At 41.0% G+C, this 22255-nt stretch overlaps 1 protein-coding gene across 1 annotated transcript; it reads left to right on the forward strand.

Moving 5' to 3' along the window:
• The first annotated feature begins 1781 nt into the window (after positions 1-1781).
• Positions 1782-20744, forward strand: stk35 (serine/threonine kinase 35). The gene is made up of 3 exons (XM_037104822.1): positions 1782-2578; positions 5678-6492; positions 17745-20744. The coding sequence occupies exons 1-2, from the start codon at positions 2023-2025 to the stop codon at positions 6418-6420; spliced, it is 1299 nt and encodes a 432-aa protein (XP_036960717.1). The 5' UTR covers positions 1782-2022; the 3' UTR covers positions 6421-6492; positions 17745-20744.
• The last annotated feature ends 1511 nt before the right edge of the window (positions 20745-22255 follow it).

The raw sequence follows: 22255 nt of genomic DNA on the forward strand, positions 1-22255 counted from the left end.
CTGTTATGTATCACATTATCAATTACAATACTTATGCATTGTGTATGTTATATTCTAATAATGCGCATGTATATAGATTACTTAGACTTACTTCTATGGATGAACAATCAGCTTTCACCTCAACCTCAACAACTAAGCACTAACAACACTGAGCATCATAATTTTGATCTCTCTCTCATTCTAAATTTTCTTTGTGGTCTTCATCACTTAAATTTTCTACCTGGCCAGGCTTTTCATACTCTTTTCTACTCTCTGAGACTGAATCATGCAGCTAATGAAGACCAATGCCCCGCATGACAATGTAAGCTCAGCGCCTTGCCTGTCACTGTCTGCATCGGATGGTCACCAGTTCAGTCATTGTAATTGAACTGTAATTTAAAGTTCCACCTGTGGGGGTGCTAATGTGCTGAAGTCTGATGGGAAGTCAGCAAAAGAAGCAGAAGGAGAAACAACAACATTTTTGTGTTGTTCTGAAATGTTTGTGTGTTTCTCAAACTTGAGGTAAATGTGTTGGATGCATATTGTCTTTTTGATGAAAAAGAGTCAAGGGGAATGCAATACACAGCCACAGACTGGAGCTGAATCTGAGTTATCACAAGAAGGACCATTTTTGTGTGCCACCCTAAGATTTTCACTGGCCCCATCTGGCCCCCTCTATGAAAATGTTCTGGGGCGCCACTGCCTGTCCAAGGCCTGAGTTTGACCCCTAGCGTGAAAATGCTCACCTTGTTGGCCAGTTGGGTTGAAAGTCAGTCTCTGGACCCCTGTCATGTGTCCAAGTTGTCAAAAGTGATACTGCCGACAACGCAACCTGTAGTTTCTGGGCTTTCCTCCGCCAATGAGTCGGCGTGTAGTTTGATGATAAAAGAATTCTGCAGAGGCAAGGCTGGGTGGAATGATAGAGCAGTCTTTATTGAAACAGAATCTTGAGCCACGCATCCGGATCAGAATCGGCCACTATCTGATATTATCAAATTTATGGAAAAAGCTATGCCAAAATGCTTTGCCCTCTGCCCTATCAGAAATCGTAGCCTTCGATCTTAGAAGACCTACCAAGTGCCACCCCCTCGTTCTTCCTGTGAGGGCCTTTTTAGAGTCCCCTCTCCAGTACACCCACTTCTTCTGATTGGTCCCTTTGCCAGATTATCCAATAGACTAAAAGAGAAGTTTGACCTGTGTTAGGCATCTTCCACCATTTGGCATGCAGGTCAACTTAGCTAAGTACTTTATCGTCTGCTAACTCCTTACAGTTGGAAGCCAATAAGTCATGATTGAATCCAAACTGTGTAAATCAGTCACGATTAAATCTAACCTAAGTAGATCAGAATGTGTGGGCCTCCAGATACCTCACTAAGTTATTTTTAAAAAGAAATATTCAGTAAAGTAACTAAGTTACTTTTTAAAGGAGCTATCAGTAATAATCACTAATCGAATTACTTTTTCAAGGTAACTGTGACAACACTGGTCCTGACTGTCAGTAGTATATCTGAGCTTGATGCTGAGCTCCTGCCCATGCCTGTATACACGTGCTGAAGCCCCGCCCCTCTCATGCTTGTGGACAGATGAGCCCTTTGTATTAGCTCAATAAAGCGTTTAAAAGCAGAGGCGTCAGTGTGTATGTGTGTAGTATATTATTATTATTATTATTATTATTATTATTATTATTATTATTATTATTACTATGTATTTCAAAACAAAAACAGACACTGCATGCTCGCTGTATTCTCCACCTCTCTGACCAATCACCGTGTGGCGGAGCAGCAGAGTGGGCCCGCCCCCTGTTCTCTGTTCTCTGTGTTCTTTGCGTACTCTGGAGCTGGAACATTGCGTTTACTACAGCTAGGCAACCTGACTGTGGCAGAGCACCTCACAGCCTGTTTGTCGTCACTGAACAACACTCCGAAGTAACCAAACTGACAGGCTGGCGCTAAACCTGTTCGACCTGCAGCAACGTAGACGTCAGGACGTCAAACTATAGTAGTTTCGAGTTAAAGTAATGAACAATAAACACGTCCTCCCTCCATGCTTACTTTCAACAAAAAAGAAGTTATGGATATTTGCGACGGGAAGAAGAGGAGAAAGGTAAGCGGTGGTATGCGGGGCTGCAGGCGGAGCGTGGCCGCCGGGAAGATGAAGCGGGACCTAACGTTGGGCAGAATCCTCCGTTCCCGCACGGTTGAGGACAATAACCACACGGAGCCCATGGAGGAGGAAGAGGACGACGACTGCTTCTCCATTAGCTTCCTCCGCAATGACCGACACGAGCCCGCCGTCGTGGTGTCTCCTCGGTACAGCCTGCTGCGAGAGGTCGGCCGGGGAAGCTACGGGGTGGTGTACGAAGCTATAGCCAGGAAAACGGGGGCTAGGGTGGCGGTGAAGAGGCTCCAATGCGACGCCCCGGAAAACGTAGAGCTAGCTCTGGCCGAGTTCTGGGCCCTGACGAGCCTGGAGAATCGGCACCAGAATGTGGTCCAGCTGGAGGAGTGTGTAATGCAGAGGAATGGCCTGGCCCAGAAGATGAGCCATGGTAACAAGAGGTCCAAACAGTACCTGCGGCTGGTGGAGACATCACTCAAAGGTAGACAGGACCTGTGTTGTTCCTTCCGCAGCTGTTAGCAGTCCACCTAACAAGTGGTACCACTACTGACATAGGACATAGGACATAGACATAGAACATAGCCTGTTTCCATGAAAGGGAATCAAATGAGCTCCAAAAAGTCCAAAACACGCCGTAAAATGATTCCTAATAAGACGTTCAGAAAGTGACGGCGATTTTGCCAGCTTAACCTCCACGACCAAACTTAATGAGCCCGTCTTTTAAAAGCCCAGTTGTCAAACGTTGCACAGTAATGGCATCTGCATAGTGGTGAAATGTGTTTTTAGCTTATATAACCCAGCACTGTTTGTGTAGTTGATGGCTGTATGTATAACTCAAACTGTGGCCCTGCTTTACTAAATCACAGTCAGCTGCAGATTAATACAAAAGTAAAACATGTAGTTTACTGCGCTTGTTGCACTTATTTAGGTGACCTCAAATATTAAGATCATTCACATTAATGATATGGTTTGGAAGACGTAAATCATGTTAAAGAAATGTGCTATAAACACTGCATGATGGAAGGCTGATCCTCTGTAAAAGGATTTTGTGAATTAAAAGCAATATTCACTCCTTTGGCAGCCCTCTCTCTGCCAGTGACGTAGCTATACCTTACCTATAGCAGGCACAGAGAGTACACAGTGTTTCCCTCTGCTTACAAAAGAACACAGTGTACTACATGTCACCGTGTTAATCCATTGCTTGTTTACTGAAATTCCAGACTTGAAACTATTATGTTACAGTGTAATGTGGGATATTTTAGTGAAATACTGAAGATTTATTTTATGAAAGCTACATTTTGATTTACCTTTATTTGTGTCATTGTTGTCATCAATCCAGTGTGACCTACTTATGACTCCCTTTGTTATTGTTCAGCAGGGCTAATAGAAATAGATAACAACTATGGCATATATCTTATAAAATTTGAAATTTTGCATTTAAAGACATATATGTTAACCCGTGCAGTAAAATTTTGCAGTCTTTATCTCTTTTCTTTTAATAGCTGCTGTAAATGAAATATTAATTTTGAGCTGACATCTTTTGCAGTCATCAAGTGATAATACAGACTGTAGGATTTGGATAAAAATGCAGAGGACTTGTTTTCTACGTTTATGCCCTCTAAGTTTTTGTCTACATCCACTCAACCAAGCCATAAAGTGAAAAGCCAGATATTCATCAGTCATAAACAGAAACCTGCAGAGGGAACCTCAGGGCAGGTCAGCGTGAGAGAGAAAAGGAGTCTGGACATTTTGAAAACCTATTTCACTGCTAACTCAAGGGTTCATGCTGTTGATGCTAACTCAGGAAGTGCTAACATTTTCAGTAAAATGGGTCTAGTTGTCAGTAGTTTTATGTAACAAATCTGTCATTAGACAGTGTAATATATATTGATATTGGCATATATGATTGCTAATAAGAAACAACAAATGTCAGCAGATAAATGTCAAAGATTTGTTTGAGGTCATGTTGGACCAGCACTGACAGCTTTATTTTTACATTGTTATATGTTACTCACCTCATATGTTACGATCCCCACTAACCAAACGTAAGGGATCCATATCAATCAAACAATTGCTCATTTGGTCTGGCTTCAGTGTGCCCATGATTTAAGTCCTACCATCAGGGTTTTCCTTCAGTGTTTATGAGCCGAGGTGATCCTTCTCATTTGGAACAAAGACCACCTCCAGGGCTCAAAGAGCAGAGGTGCTGTAAGGCCATATATTTAGCTAGTGTGTGTATTTTTACTGCATCATCTGCTAACTAAATTGATCACAAGAAGAGATGTGTCAGAATAGAGGAAGCTTATTAGCAAAGCAAATTAGTGCTGGGCGATGTTGCCTTAATATGCAAAAATTATTGTGATACAAAATATAGATTCTGATGACAAGAAATATCCTCAAAAGTACTTCATAGATGCTTGGAGTGGGCGACAAAATAACAATTGTGAAAACATTCTTAGGGTAACTAAATAGAAATCATGGGTAATGTTGATATGATGATTAAGTGGGAAAAGACAAGTATTAGAAAGTAGTCAAAAAAGTGGAACAAGCTAGTAAGTTCAGAAAAGGACATCACTTTACTGTAATGGGGGGTATGGATGGGGGGTTATGGATGGGACATGGAGGTATACCAGAGAATGAACTGTGAACATGTGCGTGCCTGAGGGGAGCCTTGAATTCGATAAAAACGACTTTTCTAAAATCCCTACAACTCATTTTCACCTTCCATCTAGCAGATGTGTTCTGGAAGATATGTAAGGACGTTGCATTCTCTTTTAGAAGCCATTTTAAGACAGAGCACAAGGCCGCCAATTTGCCCGTCCTTTTGGCGGCTCGGTCCGCAGTTTTAGACAGAGGGCAGCAAATTGGGGGTCTGTTTTGGTCTGCCGATTTTCCACCTCGCCTGCTATTTAAAAACGAGGCAGAAATGTGCTGGCCTCTGCGTGAGGTGCGCAGAGGTGTCAATTACCTGCGCTGTTGTGCGACCCACAGCTGGGGAGTTTTAAAACCAAGAAACAGCCGATCACAGCAGTTCATCCGCGGACATCAAGATGAACAACTGGATAGCCGCAGAGATCCAGGAGAAGCTAGCATCTCCTCGGTCTCTGTACCCCCAGGGGGAGCCTGTATCATACAGTATTTTCAGGCCTGATCTATATGTTGCCCAGCCATAGTGAAATTTGTAAAGGTTTGAGGATTGAAAACTCAAGTGACACAGCAGGTCATGATAGTATGTTGTGTATGCCTTCACAGAACACTGATAATTGAGATGTTTACTGAAGAGGAAATCCTTAAGTCTTATACATACTATGCAGACACGACAACTTATAATTGTAGTTGTTTTTTTAATTTTGAAAAATGAATAGACACATAAAGAGCAAGTCTCAGTTTCATAGCTCTGTCAGAAAATAATAAGCATGTCAAATTCTGTGCTGCAACGACACTGGAGGTATCACTGTACTTGTGCGTACTTGACTTGTGTATGATTCATTTTGTTGTGTGTTTGAAGTATGGAGTGATTTTTAGCATTTTTACAGCCACTATCTCACGTATGTGTTCATTTTCAATTTGCATGTTGCAGGGGAGCGCATCCTCGGCTGCCCAGAGGAGCCGTGCTATCTCTGGTTTGTCATGGAGTTTTGCGAGGGAGGGGACCTCAACCAGTACATCTTGTCCCGCAGGCCCGACCCCCAGACAAACAGGAGCTTCATGCGCCAGTTGACGAGTGCTGTAGCTTTCCTGCACAAGAACAACATCGTCCATCGTGATCTGAAGCCAGACAACATTCTTATCTCACAGAAATCTGGTTCACCTGTTCTCAAAGTGGCTGACTTTGGTCTCAGTAAAGTTTGTGCTGGCCTAAACTCCAAGAACAGTGAAGACCTCCCTGTGTTGGGAGCGGGAGGCAAAGGCAGCAACCAGAACAACATCGTCAATATAAACAAGTTCTGGTTGTCGTCAGCATGTGGCTCGGACTTCTACATGGCCCCTGAGGTGTGGGAGGGCCACTACACAGCCAAGGCTGACATCTTTGCCCTGGGAATCATCATCTGGGCAATGATCGAGCGGATCACTTTCATCGATGCAGAGTCCAAGCGTGAACTTCTGGGCACCTACATACGCCAGGGCTCAGAGATTGTACCTGTAGGGGAGGCTCTGTTGGAGAACCCCAAAATGGTTCTCCATATTCCTCAGAGAGCCAGGAGCTCCATGTCTGAGGGGGTGAAGAAACTCCTTCAGGACATGCTCGCAGTCAACCCTCAGGACCGGCCGGACGCCTTACAGCTCGAGGTGCGGATGGACCAAGTCACATGTGCTGCGTGACAGCCACCATCTTCCCAAAACCTTTCCTTTTTGAACCTAACTAGTCAAAGAAGGGACCCCTTTCCTTTCCAGGTAAGCTCCACTCTCTTGATAACTTATTACTAACTATTTTCCTAACTTTGGGCATATTCTCTTAAGTAAGTCATCTGCAATCAAAGAACATGCATGGATCAAACCATAGAGGTGTGTAGTGATAAGTGGGGCTTGTAGCCCTCAGGCTCCTCTGTGACACTGGACTTACCACTTACTGGCTGAAAGGGGGCACTGGCCTTTGGGAACCAATGACTGAAAGAGGTAATCTTACTTTGAGCTGACAAAAATCACAAGCAGTCAGATGATCCATATTGTTGAAACCACTTTCTTAGTGGATAAAACAGAAAATTATTCTGTCCAAAATTTTGTTGTTAAATCTAGGGCTGCAGCTCTTGAATGTTCATTCAATCGCATATTCTACCGATTATCCCACAGATCGAGATATCTAATGAAAAATAATTTTGCATTATTAAAAAACAATACCAAGTAATGCATAACGAAAATGACAGGCCTGTTAAATAGACCAAGCAATTGGCTTGGCGTGTGTTTCATTGTGTGTGAGGGAGAGTGAGAGGGATGAGATGTGTGTATATTAGTGTGTGTGTGTGGAAAGGAGTTATTTGGTGCAGGCTATTACTCTCTTGCATGTAACACAAATAAGTTTCCACATCTTGACATGATATCTAGTCATACCGACATCAGGGTACAGACTCTACATACGTTCTAATTAGCGATGGTAGGCTACGTTAAATTAGCTAACATCAATGTTTACTTTAGCTTTTGTTGGCGACGCTTGGTGAGCCTGTATTAACAACTGGATGCTTTCGGTTCAGATGTTGAATCATTGTTGACATGCTGTTGCACTTCGTTATCACTTTTGTGTGAAATGATCCCAACATTTTTCGGACGATTTCTTGGCTCTCCGCCATCGCGCTCAACTCAATTCTGAACATAGTGGTGTGTGTTCATCATAACTGTCTGTGTGGAAAAATTATCCCTGAGCTAAGCAGCAGGCCACATAACACAGGTGATAACACAGAGATTTTGCTTCGACCATTTTCAGCAATCGAATTATTTGAGTTACTCAAGTAATCATTTTAGCTCTAGTTAAATCCCTCATTCCTCATGCCTGGAGTGTCAGGTCCCTCACAATGAAAGTTTGGTTCAACTTTAGGTTCTTTGTTCTTACTTAAAGGAGAAAATGGCCATCCTTGATGAGTAGTCTCTCAGCACTCTGAGATTTAATCTATGAACTTCATAAGTACAGTGTTAATGTTACTGATTAGAACAAAATAGCTAAAACCTCCAAAATACAGTCTAAGTTATAATGAACTGAAATATTCTTTAACTATTTAACTATTAAGAAAAATATATTTCATTTTCTGTCTTGATGAGTCTGATGATTGTTGGACCATGGGAACCACAAGTGATTGACAAGACATGAGGCAACACAAGGAGACATGTTGGCCTAGTCCCTTAACTCCATATAGTTCTTAAGCCTTACTGCTGCTCCTGATTTCTGCCAAGGCTTCCCAAGCCACTGTCAAGGAAACAGGATTAACCAAAGGGAAAGTATCCATTGCAGAGCACTGACGTCAAGACACATAACTGAGCCATTTATAGAGTTAACAAGAGGACTGAGGTGCACAAGTTGACTAATGGTGCCTGTACAAATGTATGCTATCATGGACTAACAAACACAGAACAGAAATTAAAGGTGAAGTTAGGTAACAGAAGGTTTGTTGATGGCATCAGGTTAGAGAGGCTGGTGTAAGAGCACAGCTAGTGTATGAGCAGAAGGGATGATGACTTTGAGATTGGCAGTGGGAACCAAGCAGGGTACACCTCAGGCCCAAGGGCAGACAGCTCGTCTTATTATGTGTAGTCTTTGTGTATGAGAGAGAGACAGAGAAAGAGAGAGAATCAACAGTCAAGATTAATCAACAAGAATTTGGCATTAACTTGACATGTTTTGTACCTGATTTTACCTGGTTCATAATCACACCTGACACTTAATAGCATTTCTTGTTAAAACATTGAATTCTGACTCCTGTTCCCATCAAATTACCAACTGTTGCACCAGATATTACAGGATGATATTTCTGTCCTCATGACCGACAGTGACCTGGCTTATTTCCCACCAGAGAATATCCTGACAAGCCATGACAAATGTATCATTATCTGCTGCTTGCTGACTCATGCGTGTTGCATGTTGATTTGCATGTTGGATCTGTAGACCAAGCTTCATGCATTGACGTTGATAGGAAGGGCAATAAGTTTACTGTGCACTCTGATGCTCATGTGATGATATTTCTCTCTGAGGCATTAAGCATCTTTGTTTCCTGATGCCCATGGTCCTCTTTTACCTGAAAGGACATTTTCAGCACAGTGGCTCAAACCACTATCCAGCTAGCAAACAAAAGAGGTCTTAGTGCCAGACAAAATGAGATGGAGAGGTGAACTTTGGTTGAGACGGTTTACTCCCACCTCAAACAGACGTTTAAACACACTTAAACCTATTAGCTGAAAAAACTAGAGGGGAATCCCAGAATTCCCCCTCTCTCTTCTGACCTTCACCTGAAAGGAGCCATGGCCTTTAGTGAATGTCTCTATATTGTTACCACTGTTACCACCAGCATTATCATCTCTTGGTGCTAACAGTGATATATGCAATGAAGTAGTGCTGGGCGGTAAGACCAAAAATGTTTATCATGGTTGAGAGAGGAATTACTAGCCCCTTTTAGTCGAAAAGGCGGCACATTTGCTGCAAGGTAAAGGCTGCACTCTGCCGCCCCGTCTATCTAAAAGGGAGGTTTAATATTCCTTCTTTCCCAATAAGCCGCCACTGGGGTAGGCATAAACATGTGATGTGATGTGAAGCACGAAGTTGGGCGCGAACAGTGACATACAACATATGCATCGGAAGAAATGTGGTGACACTTTAGACCCGTGGCCCATATTCTCGCCTCCTCAGTCAAACACACACTGATGTTAAACCCCGCTATCAAAGGAAGCATGCAATGGAGTGTCCCGCAATAGCTGTCTCAAGAAACAGACAGCTAACAGGAAGCAGGTCGAATTTGTCTTCAAAATAAGAGCTTTACATTGCACCCCTTTGGAGTTTAGAACTGGGTTCCTAGCGGGGGGGTTTTAATTTGAAAGTAGCGACTGTTAGTAGCTTGCCACTACAACAACAGTCTGACAGCTAGAGACCGAGGAGATGCTAGCATCTCCCGGATTGCAGCAGCTCTCCAGTTGCTCATCTTGACATCTGCTGATGAAGCCATGAACTGCTATCCTATCCATCTTCACCGTAACTTAACACCAGAACACTACTGTTTACCCTCACCATGCCTCGCAATCGCACCATGCCCGTGTAGAAGTGCATTGAAAAGGGTCCGGGCTGAAACAGTGTCGTAGCGTTCCGTACATTTTGTGATTAAATTCACCGGTATGGTGGTATATTAAAAATTCATATAATCAATGAAAATATACACTGGTATTCAGTGTGAACCAGTATACTGCCCAGCACTACAAGGAAGCAACATATGCTTATTCAATTGCAAGAATTGAAGAAAAACTTTGTAGGAAAAACGAAATTTCTGAAATTGAAATCATGTTGTTGATTTAAAGCAGGGGTGTCAAACTGATCCAGTAAAGGGCCATGTGGCTGCAGGTTTTCATTCCAACCAAGCAAGAACACACCTGATCCAAATCAGGTGTGTTCTTGCTTGGTTGGCTGATTGGTTGGCTGATCCAAATCAGGCGTGTTCTTGCTTGGTTGGAATGAAAACCTGCAGCCACATGGCCCTTTACTGGATCAGTTTGACACCCCTGATTTAAAGAGTTGTGACACCTGTAACACTTACAGTGATCATAAACACATTCACAGTCTGGTATTTATATTATCCGTCTTAATCTCATTGTGATTAAATTGTTGTGTATTTAACCATAGCCAGTTATCGGCCAGTATTAACTGGCCAGAGCAACAAAGAGCTGAGGAAGTATTTCTGAAGTTAGGTTCTTTTTAATGTAATTCATATTTTAATCACCCTTTGTGTGAGGACCTATGAACTACAGATTACAATTATCTGCTTACTTTTCTGATTTTTTAAAAGAGAATAAATCACTTAAAAAATTAATGATATCACATACAGATGCAGATACAGATTGGAAATAGAGGATTTGAGTCAATATTGTCAACCCATAGAACAGAACATATACCTCCCACTTCACTGAGTTTTTGGAAATGCTCAAACAAGAGGTTGACACATTGAATTTGAGAATCACTTAATTTTCAGTAAAGATTCATGACCTGACCTCACCCTAAACGTATTTTCGATATCGGAGAGAAAAAATCCCTCTCCCCAAACATTCATGCATACTCAATACGCGTTTGCTGCAGGGACAGTGTAGAAAAGTGTGTGTCCCTGTAAGATGTTAATTGTCTTTTTTTGCTATTTAGAGCGGAAATTTCTTGTGGCACATCAGTCAGCCGCTGAATGGATGTTCACTGACCCGAACCGTGCGTCTATTTGTTTGAAGTTGAACCCTCTATTGACCAGGACTAAGCCCATCATTTGTTTGACAATTAGCTCTCCAATCCTGCAACCATTCCGTGTTTAACCCATACTGTAAAGCCCCTCCCAGAGACCCTGCCCCATCACCCTGCGAAGTAACACCTCTTGGCTCCCAGCTGTCAGCCAAGCTGACTGCAGTGTACTGTGAAGGCGCCATTGCGTGCTAGTCTGCTGCTGCAGATTGGCCTCGTTCTATTGCATGATAGGATAGTATGTTACGCAACAGACCCATGGCCCTGCACTGGTTCAATGGGAAAACCTGTCATCTGTTGGAGAGAGGGATTAGTGGCTGTAAACAGCGAGGGGGATGTGTATTTATATGAGGAGTTGGTTAAGTTAGGGGACAGCTGATGATAGCACAGTGAAGATGCTCTGATCACTGATGAGATTTCACACATAATCAGTGAGGAACTGTTTATTCTGATGGACTACTGTTTCGCAGGAATCTGTGTGATGAATCAATCGATGACCAATTGTTTTAGCTCTAAATGTGACCTCCGCAAATTGTCCTTAAAATAATATTGAAATACTTTTTGGCTGTATCACAACAAACAACATACAGATTAGAGTTCTCAACAGGTCAGCCCGGCCCGACAAACCCGACCGGACCAGCAGGTTTGGGCCGGGGTTCGGCTGAAAATATACACAAATGAGCCGGGTCGGGCCTCGGGCTTCCTTTTTTATAAAACACGTTTCATAAAACAAAGGTGCAGGTTGTAAATTATATATTGTTGTGAATCATCGCTGGTCATGTGTGGTGAAGAGTAAATCTGGCTGCTGCTTCATGGGGAGGGGCAGACACAGGCCTGACGCCGCTGGGTAAAGTTAATATAACAAGTGTATGAGGAAAACAATGCAGGAGCGTGGAGGGTCGGGTTCAGGCTGGTTTCAGGCAGACAATTCATGCTAGTATGTCGGGTTGCATCAGGTTCGGGCTTAAAAACCTGCGGGCTGGGTCGGGTCATAATTTTCAGGCCCGTTGAGAACTCTAACACAGATGTTTGATTTCTCAAAAGCACTGCATCAATGCTGGGACTGGCTGACAAAATCAAATATCACTATATTTTTGATTCAACATTTCATCTGTAATTTTGATATAATGACTGAGCGGGTAAAGATAAGTAATAGAACAGCAGAAGTAGAACAGTCTGGTATATTCAGAAAATGACATCGTTTTACTGTAATACAGCCTTTCAATCCAGGAAAAGACTTATGCAATATCATGATTTAACGATGTCCAGACCATACATAGTGTCATATCAAGATAACCATAAACTACCAATATATTAGAATGGAATAAACAAATTTAAATACTGCTGTGGTTCTGACGCAGCATTGAAATATTTGAAAATTAATTTGAATAATTCTTTATATTGTTAAAGTATTATATCAAACAAAGTTATAAAAAAAATATAGTGGAGTAAAAAGGTACAATTTCTTTCTCCAAAATGTTGTGGATTGGCGGTATAAAGAGGCAGTAAATGCAAACTCAAGTGAAGTACCTCTGACACTTACATACAGCATTTGAAAATGTCCTTGGTTGCATACCATCACTACATTTCATTCTGTGAGCTGCAGTCAGTTATGGAGTTGGGGAACATGCCGTCATTAGGGAATAATACATTATAAATAAAGTAATGACATGGATCTGGAGCGGAGCATCTATATAAGATGTGGATCGTCAGCATCATATCTTAACCGTGTGTTTTCCCCACCTATCTCACCCATCCTCCCTGTCATTCCCCTCCATCCTTCTCCCCTCTGCTGGACAATGAGACTGCTGCTCTAGGTTGAGGGCTTATGAAGGCTTGCGTCTGGAACATTTTGTCCTCTCACTGCCTGCCAGCCATGTGCCGCCTCTGTCTAAACCAGGCCAGAGCACTATAAGCCCCAGCCCTGCCCACGTGAACACTTTTTGCTTTGGGAATCCTTATTGATTGCAATGACAGCATGAACAGGCTCTTTACATGTTGAGACATTTTCAGGGTGTTGGCCTTGCACTGCACACATGTATGCCTCCAACCACTGTAGTAAACATACTTAAACCTTCAAGCAGGTCTGATGTTTTTCTCTTCCATTTTACCAGAATACTCATCAGGGTCTGCGTGAATGCTGATCTTCTAAGGAAATTAAGTCATTTGGACAGCAGTTTGAAGGCAGGGTACAGTGTGTTCCTTATTGGCTTGGTCAGTGGGGGGTATTACGGAGGGGCTGAAAAAATGCCAGAGAGAGGCCACCTTTACAAGTTTTGGGAGTGGGTGAGATGAGCACATTGGCGTTCTTATGTAACATGGTCATAAAAACAAGCATTCAGTGGCTGAGAAGGTTGTAAATATTTCCTCAGGGCCCTCGAGGCCCAGAGCGAGAAAACGAGTTCCTACACAAATGATTCTGGTGAAGCAACTCTTTGTGTTCTTGTGTTTATTCAGAATTAGAGAGAGGAGGAAAAGCTGGAGAGAAAATCTCAAGCCAGTTCAGTAATCAGACCCCCTTCCTTTTTGTTATGCCATTTGCTCATAAAAATCAACAATTTATCATGGACCTCACAGCTCCATGTATAGCCCGGGGAACCCTGCCATACCACAGTATGCTGGAATAACACAGATCCAGGTCTTTTCCACTCCACTGTCCCCATTCATGGTGGCTGTGTTGGACCTGAAAGGCTGTAAGCTCTTAGCACCATGTTAATCTCCTCATAGCCTCCATCACAGCATCCATCCATCACAGCCTCACTTCAGTAGCTGTACCTGGTAATATTTTGGCCAATTAGTAGATTCTCTTGGGTAGTTCTGTGTGTCCACTGTTGTCTTGACAGTTCAGTCTTGTTCGACCAGTTCTATTAAAGCTGACAGGCTTCATTCTGACTTGTAAATAATAGATGAAAAGAGGCATGGTCAGCATCTGTTGCAAAAAGCAGAGATTGGTCTGCTCTCCCAGAAATAACTGTATGAGTTTTGGATTTGCTATGTCATTGCTGTTTGTGACAAAATACAAAAATAAGAACTTCAAGATGGCAGGATTACCTGAAGGACTGAAGATGGTCACAACAAACAAGCAGTGGAACAAACCTTAAATCAGTGTGGAGCTTGGTCTTGGAAAATATTTATCCTACTCACATTTCCAGCTATTGTTTTTGAAATGCTAGAGAAGAAATATGCATGTGCGTCTTTATTTCAGGGCAAGATTGCACCCTCATTGGTCAAATGTCTTTATTCTCAGGACTTAGTGGTATTTAAGTACTTAAGTAATTCTTAAGCATTCTGAATTTGGACAGAGTACTTATTTTATATTACACCTTAGTCATATATTTTCTTAAGTTGTGCACTTCCATTATCCCAGTCCAGACCAAATACCTATATTGGCACAAATGACATATGTACATGCTAAGATCATTAATTAATTAATTAATTAATTATTTACATTTAAACTATTTACATTATCTATCAGCAAGAACTTATTTAGGTTCTGGACTGTTTGTTTGTTTGTTGTCAGTGGAAATGCTCTGTCAGTTTTCCATGACGAGGAACTCACAGGCACACACCTAAACTTACATAATGAACAGTTTTTGTGAAAGCCAGCCAAGTGGAATGCGTTGCATGCCTCCCACCCAAAACTTGTAAAACGCTAGCGCTGCTTCTCCAACTGGTTATCATACAGAGCTGCCACAGTGTCCAAGGCGTACAAGAAATCAGCCCCCACCACTTCCTCAAAGATACCGGTCCCTGCCGGTTTTTTATGAGGTATTCTGCTTTTGAGTTGTGTAACAGCAAAAGGCTGGTAGGATGGCTGAATAGGCAGCAGGCCTAATGTTAGTCCAGGATCATCTGGACCTTGACCTTGGCTCGTTTCCTTAATGTCGCTCGCTTAGAGACTGAGACTGTGAAGCTCCAGAAATGTTTTGTGACTAACAAACTTCACCTGAATATCCATCAGCAAAGGAGTGAGTAGATAATGACAGACTTTTCATTTTTGGGTGAATGGATCCTTTAAGGACTGAGTTTGCTTGTCTGATTATCAGACTGATAGTACCTTTAACCTTCTTTACTGACTGACTAAGGAAGGACTCCCTACTCTTAAATAATTAATCTTGCCCCTTTTTATGAATCTCTGCCTTTGACTATGGCTGTTGGAACAGCTTGAAACATGTTTATATTTTGACGCCTGTGGAGCACGCATTATGTGGACCAGTAGGACTTAAGCACACTGGGTCCAGTATGTATTGAAAATGTAATGAACATCTGTCCATACTCTGACTGTGGAGATGAAATGTGAATTCTCAAGGGGGCGATACATGTTGAGGTCAGTCAAAGAGCTGCCTGAGCAGCAATGTCCCCAACAGAACAATCAATCAAAGACAGGTACCGGCAGTTGAGACTGGACACATCTGACAAAACACCAACAAGGATTCACTTTAATTGCTTTAATTCTGTTGCACCAAAGCTTTAAACTCCAATTCAAGTATTATCTTAAAACTCACACTTAACACTTAACTTATAACATGGCATGGCTTTTTTTGAATGAGGCAGCTGAAAACCGGTATGATGTAACCAGCAGTTAAGCTATTTGTTTAGCTAGCTAGCAAAGAACGTGACATTTTAAATACAGAGTGGCAAAGTGTTTTCCGCCCTCACAACAGTCCACACATCGATTTCATATATATATATTCATTATTAATTATTATTATAAAATTGTTATTTTTAATTTGGGAAGCATCACCACATTGATTAAACAATGTTTAAATTTGGTTTACATAAACAAACATATTTTCTACACAGAGATTAATTTTTAGTGGGTCAACAAAGCTCTGCTTTATTTAAAATCTGGATTTACTGTATTTATTAGACCTAATTTAAAAAACAAACAAACAAACAATTAGAGCTAATCTTATAATAGATTAATCTTTGTTACACTTCAGTTAAAAATTAATACAGCCAGTCACACCCTCCAGTTAATGGTCTGTGTTCCACTGGCGCTTCAACAACTTCTACAACCGTCCCCCTCATGTGTTAATTACAATTTTGTTATGTATCCCTATTGTTCCCTACAATTTCCCTAGAAAGCAACCATATTGTCTTTCAATTGTGTCACAGCCACCAGCATGTCTGTAGATAAATTACTGCTGACACAGGCAGAACTGGATGACTCAAGTGTGACCACATTCCAGTTGTACAGCTTGGATTGGTGCATTTCCCAGACTTCCTGAGTACATTTGGAGCCATTCTATCCATAATCAAGAAAAAAATGGGTTCATTCTGAGATTTCATTTTGTCTGAAATGTCTGCTATAAACTGCTGTAATCAGAAAATTGAAATGTATCATGCAAATGGTCCTTAAGAATACTTAGCACCGTCTTAAACCAATGACTGTCTCAAAGGAACCCTTCAACAGAGCAGTGTCGCAGTGGTTGTAGTCAGCTGTCAGGGAGTTCCATAATGTATCCAGGCTCGGGTGTAAACTCAGGTATGTCAGCCATGCTCATTAAAGTTCAGAGAGTTCACACATAGGTACAGCGCTTCCTCAGAGAGGACACTCAGCACAGCTCCTGTAAAAATGCCATTGAGTTCAGAAAGACACCGCAACGCACAGTGAATTCATCAGCAACAGCAGTTTTTTAAGGTCAGATTTGGGTCAGAATATGTACAATATGTATATATAGGAAAACAGAGTTTTAGTCAGAATTGACTGGATTCCTTTGGCTTGTTCAAAGCTTGAAGATGAACAACAACAATAATTAACCACTGATGGAAATACTCACGACTGAACTCTGAATGATTCCGTGTTTACTTAGACAGTCTCAATTAATTTTGTATTTGGATTTAGGGCACATTTTTTTCCAATAGGACATAAACAGTATTCTGTAATTCATTGTAAATATATGTTAAAAGTGCTCATCATCAGCTGTGACATAAGCAAGTTCCATGTCTCCATTCAGCATGTCATACCCTATTCACCATGTCCATCATGCATGCATCCTGCTAAGCTGACCCACTTGTGTTCATACCATGTGCTATGAGGTTATGCAACCTATGAGAAGAGGAACAAACCACTGCTAGGCCAAGCTGTTGCATGCAACCACTGGGCTATTATTAGCACACAGCACTGAAGTAAAGCTGGACACATCTACTGGCAGGAAGTACAGGTGGTGTTTCTGCTGCAGGTAGATGTGGAGGAGGTGCATATTTAACACTGTGACAGAGTCAGTGACTCCATACGGCCACACAAATAAAACATTATTTTTTAAATAATATTCCCAGACATTTCCAGTGTTTTACACGTTTTACCCCATACCCCTTATTTTCTAGTGCCCCCTTTCCCCTCAAGTTAGAGATGTAGTGGTTGAAATCTCCCCTTATGAAAAGGGATGACCCTTCAAGACCATTATACATCATCAGTTGACGGAAATATATCAAAATGCTAACAAATTACAAACGAACAAATCATCAATTACATTGGCTAGCTAGAAAGTTATCGACCAAGATATTAGCAAACTAAAGCGTCTTTTTTACCTAAAGAAAGGACCATAATACATTGAGGAGAGTACTTATAACCCTCAGTCTCTATCCCAACAAGAATTGGAGCACCCTAACCCTAGGCATGATTGTGCAAAATGGAGAGGTAGGACTAAGTGGCAGGGGCACAAGGTGTATTGGGATTGAGCCTTTGTCTCCTTGTTGTTCCTTGCTGACCTGTTTAATCTTTGTGTCTCTGCAGCTTTGTTTACTATATGGACGTGGACTCCAATGGAAAAAGGGACTCCGACAAACTGAACTGTGAAGAATCCACAATCATAATTTGAGCAGGAAGTAAAGGATCAGCAGATGATTAAAAAAATCTGGGACAGTGACAGTATGCAGATCAGACTACAGAGCACTCCAGCACCATCCTGTTACAATCACTGTCACCTTGGAGCTGAGGACATTTATATGGTGGATAACACCAGTGTCTGGATGGTTTATAATACTTGTTGTTTTATATGTTTTGATTTTGTTTCCAACAGCTCTAGAAAAGGCCTGCTCTTCTTTAACATTTGTAATGTACTCGGCTGTGTCACAGGTTACTGCACCAGATTGTACCAGTGTTTGAAGGTCAAAGCATGGGCTACCCATCATTAAACCGATTATAGTATGTGAAAAACTATGAACAACAGGTTACAATAGCAGTTTCTGTCTCCCACACTGCACCATCCAACCTTGTGCCTTAAAGATGAAACACAAAAGTGCGATTGGATCTTTAAATGAAATGATTACTCGGGTTAAAGTGAAAGCTCAGACACCAAGACAGAAACCACTTTTTTTCTAATGCAGCTTTCTGTTTGGCAAAATTCACAATTGACCAATGGAATCTTTTGCTTTCATTATTGTCACACTTTTTAAACAATATGGCAGGCAATAATGTCAAGTGAGAATGAGATCATTTTGTGGCCCCCGTCTACTTAAAGCTAAAGTGCAATTGTAACGCTGGAGCTGCAATGCCCCAAATCATTAACTAAAATTAATCACATAAATTAATCGCATGATATGGTAATTATCCTAAGATTTTGTTCACATGAACGCCCATGTGTTTAGAAGGTTGAAAGAGTATTTCACAAATCTGTGACATATTCAGAGGCAGAATAAATGTGAATACTATCAGTTTTTTTATGTTGTTTTGAAGGTGTACTACAGAAAGCTCACCTGAGAAGTAGCAGGCCTGCATCGACTCCATAAAATACTGTACATTTGTAACCAAACTATATCCAGCAGGGCAATCACTGGTCTTATTGGGCATTGCTTTCCTGTTCACTCCAAATAATGCCTGTTGGAAAAATTGCATATGTCTGTTTATCATCACTGCAAAGCTTAGTATTAACATGTTTGTGAAATGATTGTGTGAGCAAGAAATAATCATGTTTATTTGGTGGGTTTTGGTGACTTTGTACTGAATTTTAAGGATTCCACAGAAGTTGAAATAACTCTTTAAATACAGTTCAGGATATCAAGTCAATGGGTAACTCATGTGGTGAAGGAATGGTTAACTAAACTTTATGTAATAGTTATTTCACTGTTAATAAACAATGAAATGCTTTATCAGCCATTTATTAAGTAGTTGTAAAGGTTTATTTAAACATCTGGTGCGAGAATACTACTCTAAAAGCATTTCATTGTTTGGTAACAGTCAAAAACTGTAAACTACAGTTGATTTAGTGATAGTTAATGGAGGTTACTATAAAATATTACTGACCATTGTTTGTGCTCTATACCTTTTGAGTTTTAAGGTTTCTGATTGGTGTGATTTGAAAAGTGTTTCATGGGTCATTCTATGGGAACAGCCTGACACCTAAGCAGTACTGAGCCATCTGTGTCTGAATGTCCTTGAGTATCTGATTTAGAGACTCTCACAGGACTTTTGGAGGTTTTCCATCTGGAAATAATCCCCAAAAGCAGCCATGAGCTATGTACCCTAATTGTCCCTTCTTTCCTTCCCCTCTTTATTGAAGTGCTTCAAACTCTTGCAGACAGTGGTTGGTTGTTTGGTTGTAGAATACCATCTGAGTTGTGAGAGAATAATGTCTAGCTTGTGCTCTGATTCAAGAAAACAGCTACATGTGCATCCTGGGGTTAACCAAAAAATATTGGGCCACATGACTGATCCTTAGCACTTTGAAGAAGCTAGTATTTCCAGGATGATGGAAGAAAAAAACAGGGAAACAGAGAGAACTTAAAGCATAACATGGTGAGCCTGACAAAATGTACATTATAAACGTATGTTTGTTCCAGACCTAGACAGCTCTGCTCGCCGTCACCCCCCAGCACAGACCAGAGGAATGACAAAAACCTCCTTTTGGCTTCATAGCACTGCTTAGCTTTGGGTACAGTTCAGTGTCTCAGCAGTAGTAGTAGCTGTTGAGGTGATTTGTAGTGTGATTCTACCTCATTCTCAGCACTCTGAACTGTATTATCTACCTTGACCCTCTCATTAACAACCTTATGTTAGTTTGGGACAGTGGGATAGATTTTTACCTCTGACTTAGTCTCTCTGATCTTGAACCAACCTCTGACTGACTCCCCTGTGTATTGTTTTGCTTGTTACAAGTGACACATAGCTTTTCCCTTTAGAGTGACTACATCTGGAAACACCTGTCACCTTCTCTCTTAATGGCTGCATTATCTTTCATTTTTCACTTCTCGCTAAAGGACCAGTTTAGCACATAGATAAACCTGTGGGATGTTAAATGTCTGACCTGCTCAGCCGGATTCAACATACATGTTGCTTTTAGCTTTAGACCTAACATGGTTAAAAGACTATGCCATTGCTGTGGTTGATGCTTTTGCTAAAACTGAGGATCCTTACAACTAAATCATAGATACAAGAACTTGTGGTCCACCTGCCCTGCTGTCACTGTATTTTTGTACATGCGATTTCATTTAGCTCTCTTCAGACTAGTAATGATTCCACTTGAGAACACTTTACACTATGCAAAATGTCTCACTGCCTCACTGTAAACACCGTACAGAGTCACACTGTTCTCAAACAATTGTGTGTGTTATCTTGAATTTTCATTTTTTAATGCATATTTCCTGTGTGTACAGAAATGTTTGTTTCAGATGTTATGTAAAATTATGATGCTGACGGGAGCCATCAGATGTTTGAGAAAGCATCGTTTTTTTTGTTTTTTGTTTTGGCTGTAAATATATTTGACAACATTTCTTGGAATAAATGATAAAACTATGACTGTTTGGATTAAATATGTGTATATATAGATATATATCTATATGTACATGTGTGTATGTGTGTGTGTGTGTGTGAGAGAGAGAGTGCAGAGGCCAGATTTTTCCCAACTGTACCTCACACATCAAGGAAATATTTACCTAGCCTTTTAAAGGTGTTTAAAGTATATGTTGTATATTTGTTAGTTAATTTCCTTTATAAAGGTGCACCATACAACTTTCTTTATGACAACACTGGTTATTTAGTCCAATATTATTGATATTAACCCTAACCCCTAACCCTAATCCACTGGACTTCCAGATGGGTTTTTGTTCTCACCTCACCATAAGTAACAATACAAGCCTGTTCTGCTCAAATGTTTACAAACATGAATGCTAACATATGGCTTTGAAATACATCTAAAATTCATATTAGCTTTGTCTCTGTATATTGGCTCATGCAAAAGTTGCATAGAATTCCTTTAACTAAAATTTATTGACAGAATTTGAATAACTTTTCTAATGTTATGATGTGTTAGTATACTGTACTGAAGCTAGCATGCTAACCAGCTAGCCAGATTCCATCCTGTTCTGTAGTGCTTGTCAGGATTAACACCAACACTCATTAAGTGAAATAACTAGCTAATGGCAGTTACAGCTAGCAGCTGTGTAGCTGCTGTTAAAACTGTATTCTTCACATTTTATTGGTAATTTTAGCCTAAATTCGATCATATCAGACCTTTATTGATTACCTATGTACAGTTTATCTCCCTACATAATGACCTACATGTTGTTTCTCTGTACTGCCAGGTATATAAATCCTGTTGACAAAAAATCCCCTCATGTTCTGTCATCATGTTTTGGTAGATGGTAAACAAATATTTATTCATAATATCAATATGACCACAAATTTTGAAATGTCAGTCACCCCTATGACTGACTACATTGACTACAACAGTATGTAAACATTCAAAACTTTGTCCACAGAAACCCCTGTTTGTTGCACCCGTAAAAAGAGACCGATCAGTCTGTTCTTTGTGTTTGAGAATCAAAGAGCGACGCCTGAAACATGTTTATCTTAGGTTAGCACAAAGACTAAAGGCAGAAGCAGGACTGCTGATAGTCTCAGATTATTTTAAGGGTTAGAGGGCCCTCTCATGACCCACGGCCCGGTACAACTGACCTGGTGTTCCCATCCTGTTGGCTTTGGGTAGCAGCTACTGTATCACATAACATGTCTAAAGTGTTGTCCTCACAGTGGGGGTTAGCTCCCTAGCTAACCCCCACTGTGAGGTGGTGAGGTCACTCTAAGTCAGTCAGCTGAGAGGTCAGTTTATATGACATCATAGAAAATCAAATGCAATATTCATGTTTTTCATTTTAATTTGAGCAGCCAGATTAACTTGATTAAAATTGGTCACACACTTTAGGTCAAAGCAGCCACAGCTAATACACAGTAACCAACAGCAAACAGATGAAGAGGGAGAGATGTACAGCCAGTTCATCAAGTGCATCTTACCTGCAAACACTTACCAG

This window comes from Acanthopagrus latus, chromosome 7 (genome assembly GCF_904848185.1).
Source record: "Acanthopagrus latus isolate v.2019 chromosome 7, fAcaLat1.1, whole genome shotgun sequence".
Taxonomy (NCBI): Eukaryota; Metazoa; Chordata; class Actinopteri; order Spariformes; family Sparidae; genus Acanthopagrus; species Acanthopagrus latus.

What these genes read in the sequence shown, in the direction of transcription:
- stk35 (XM_037104822.1), top strand. Translation starts at nt 2,023, where the DNA reads ATGCTTACTTTCAACAAAAAAGAAGTTATGGATATTTGCGACGGGAAG. An exon ending in GGTGGAGACATCACTCAAAG is followed by an intron (nt 2,579 to 5,677) that starts GTAGACAGGACC and finishes TGCATGTTGCAG; the next exon opens with GGGAGCGCATCCTCGGCTGC.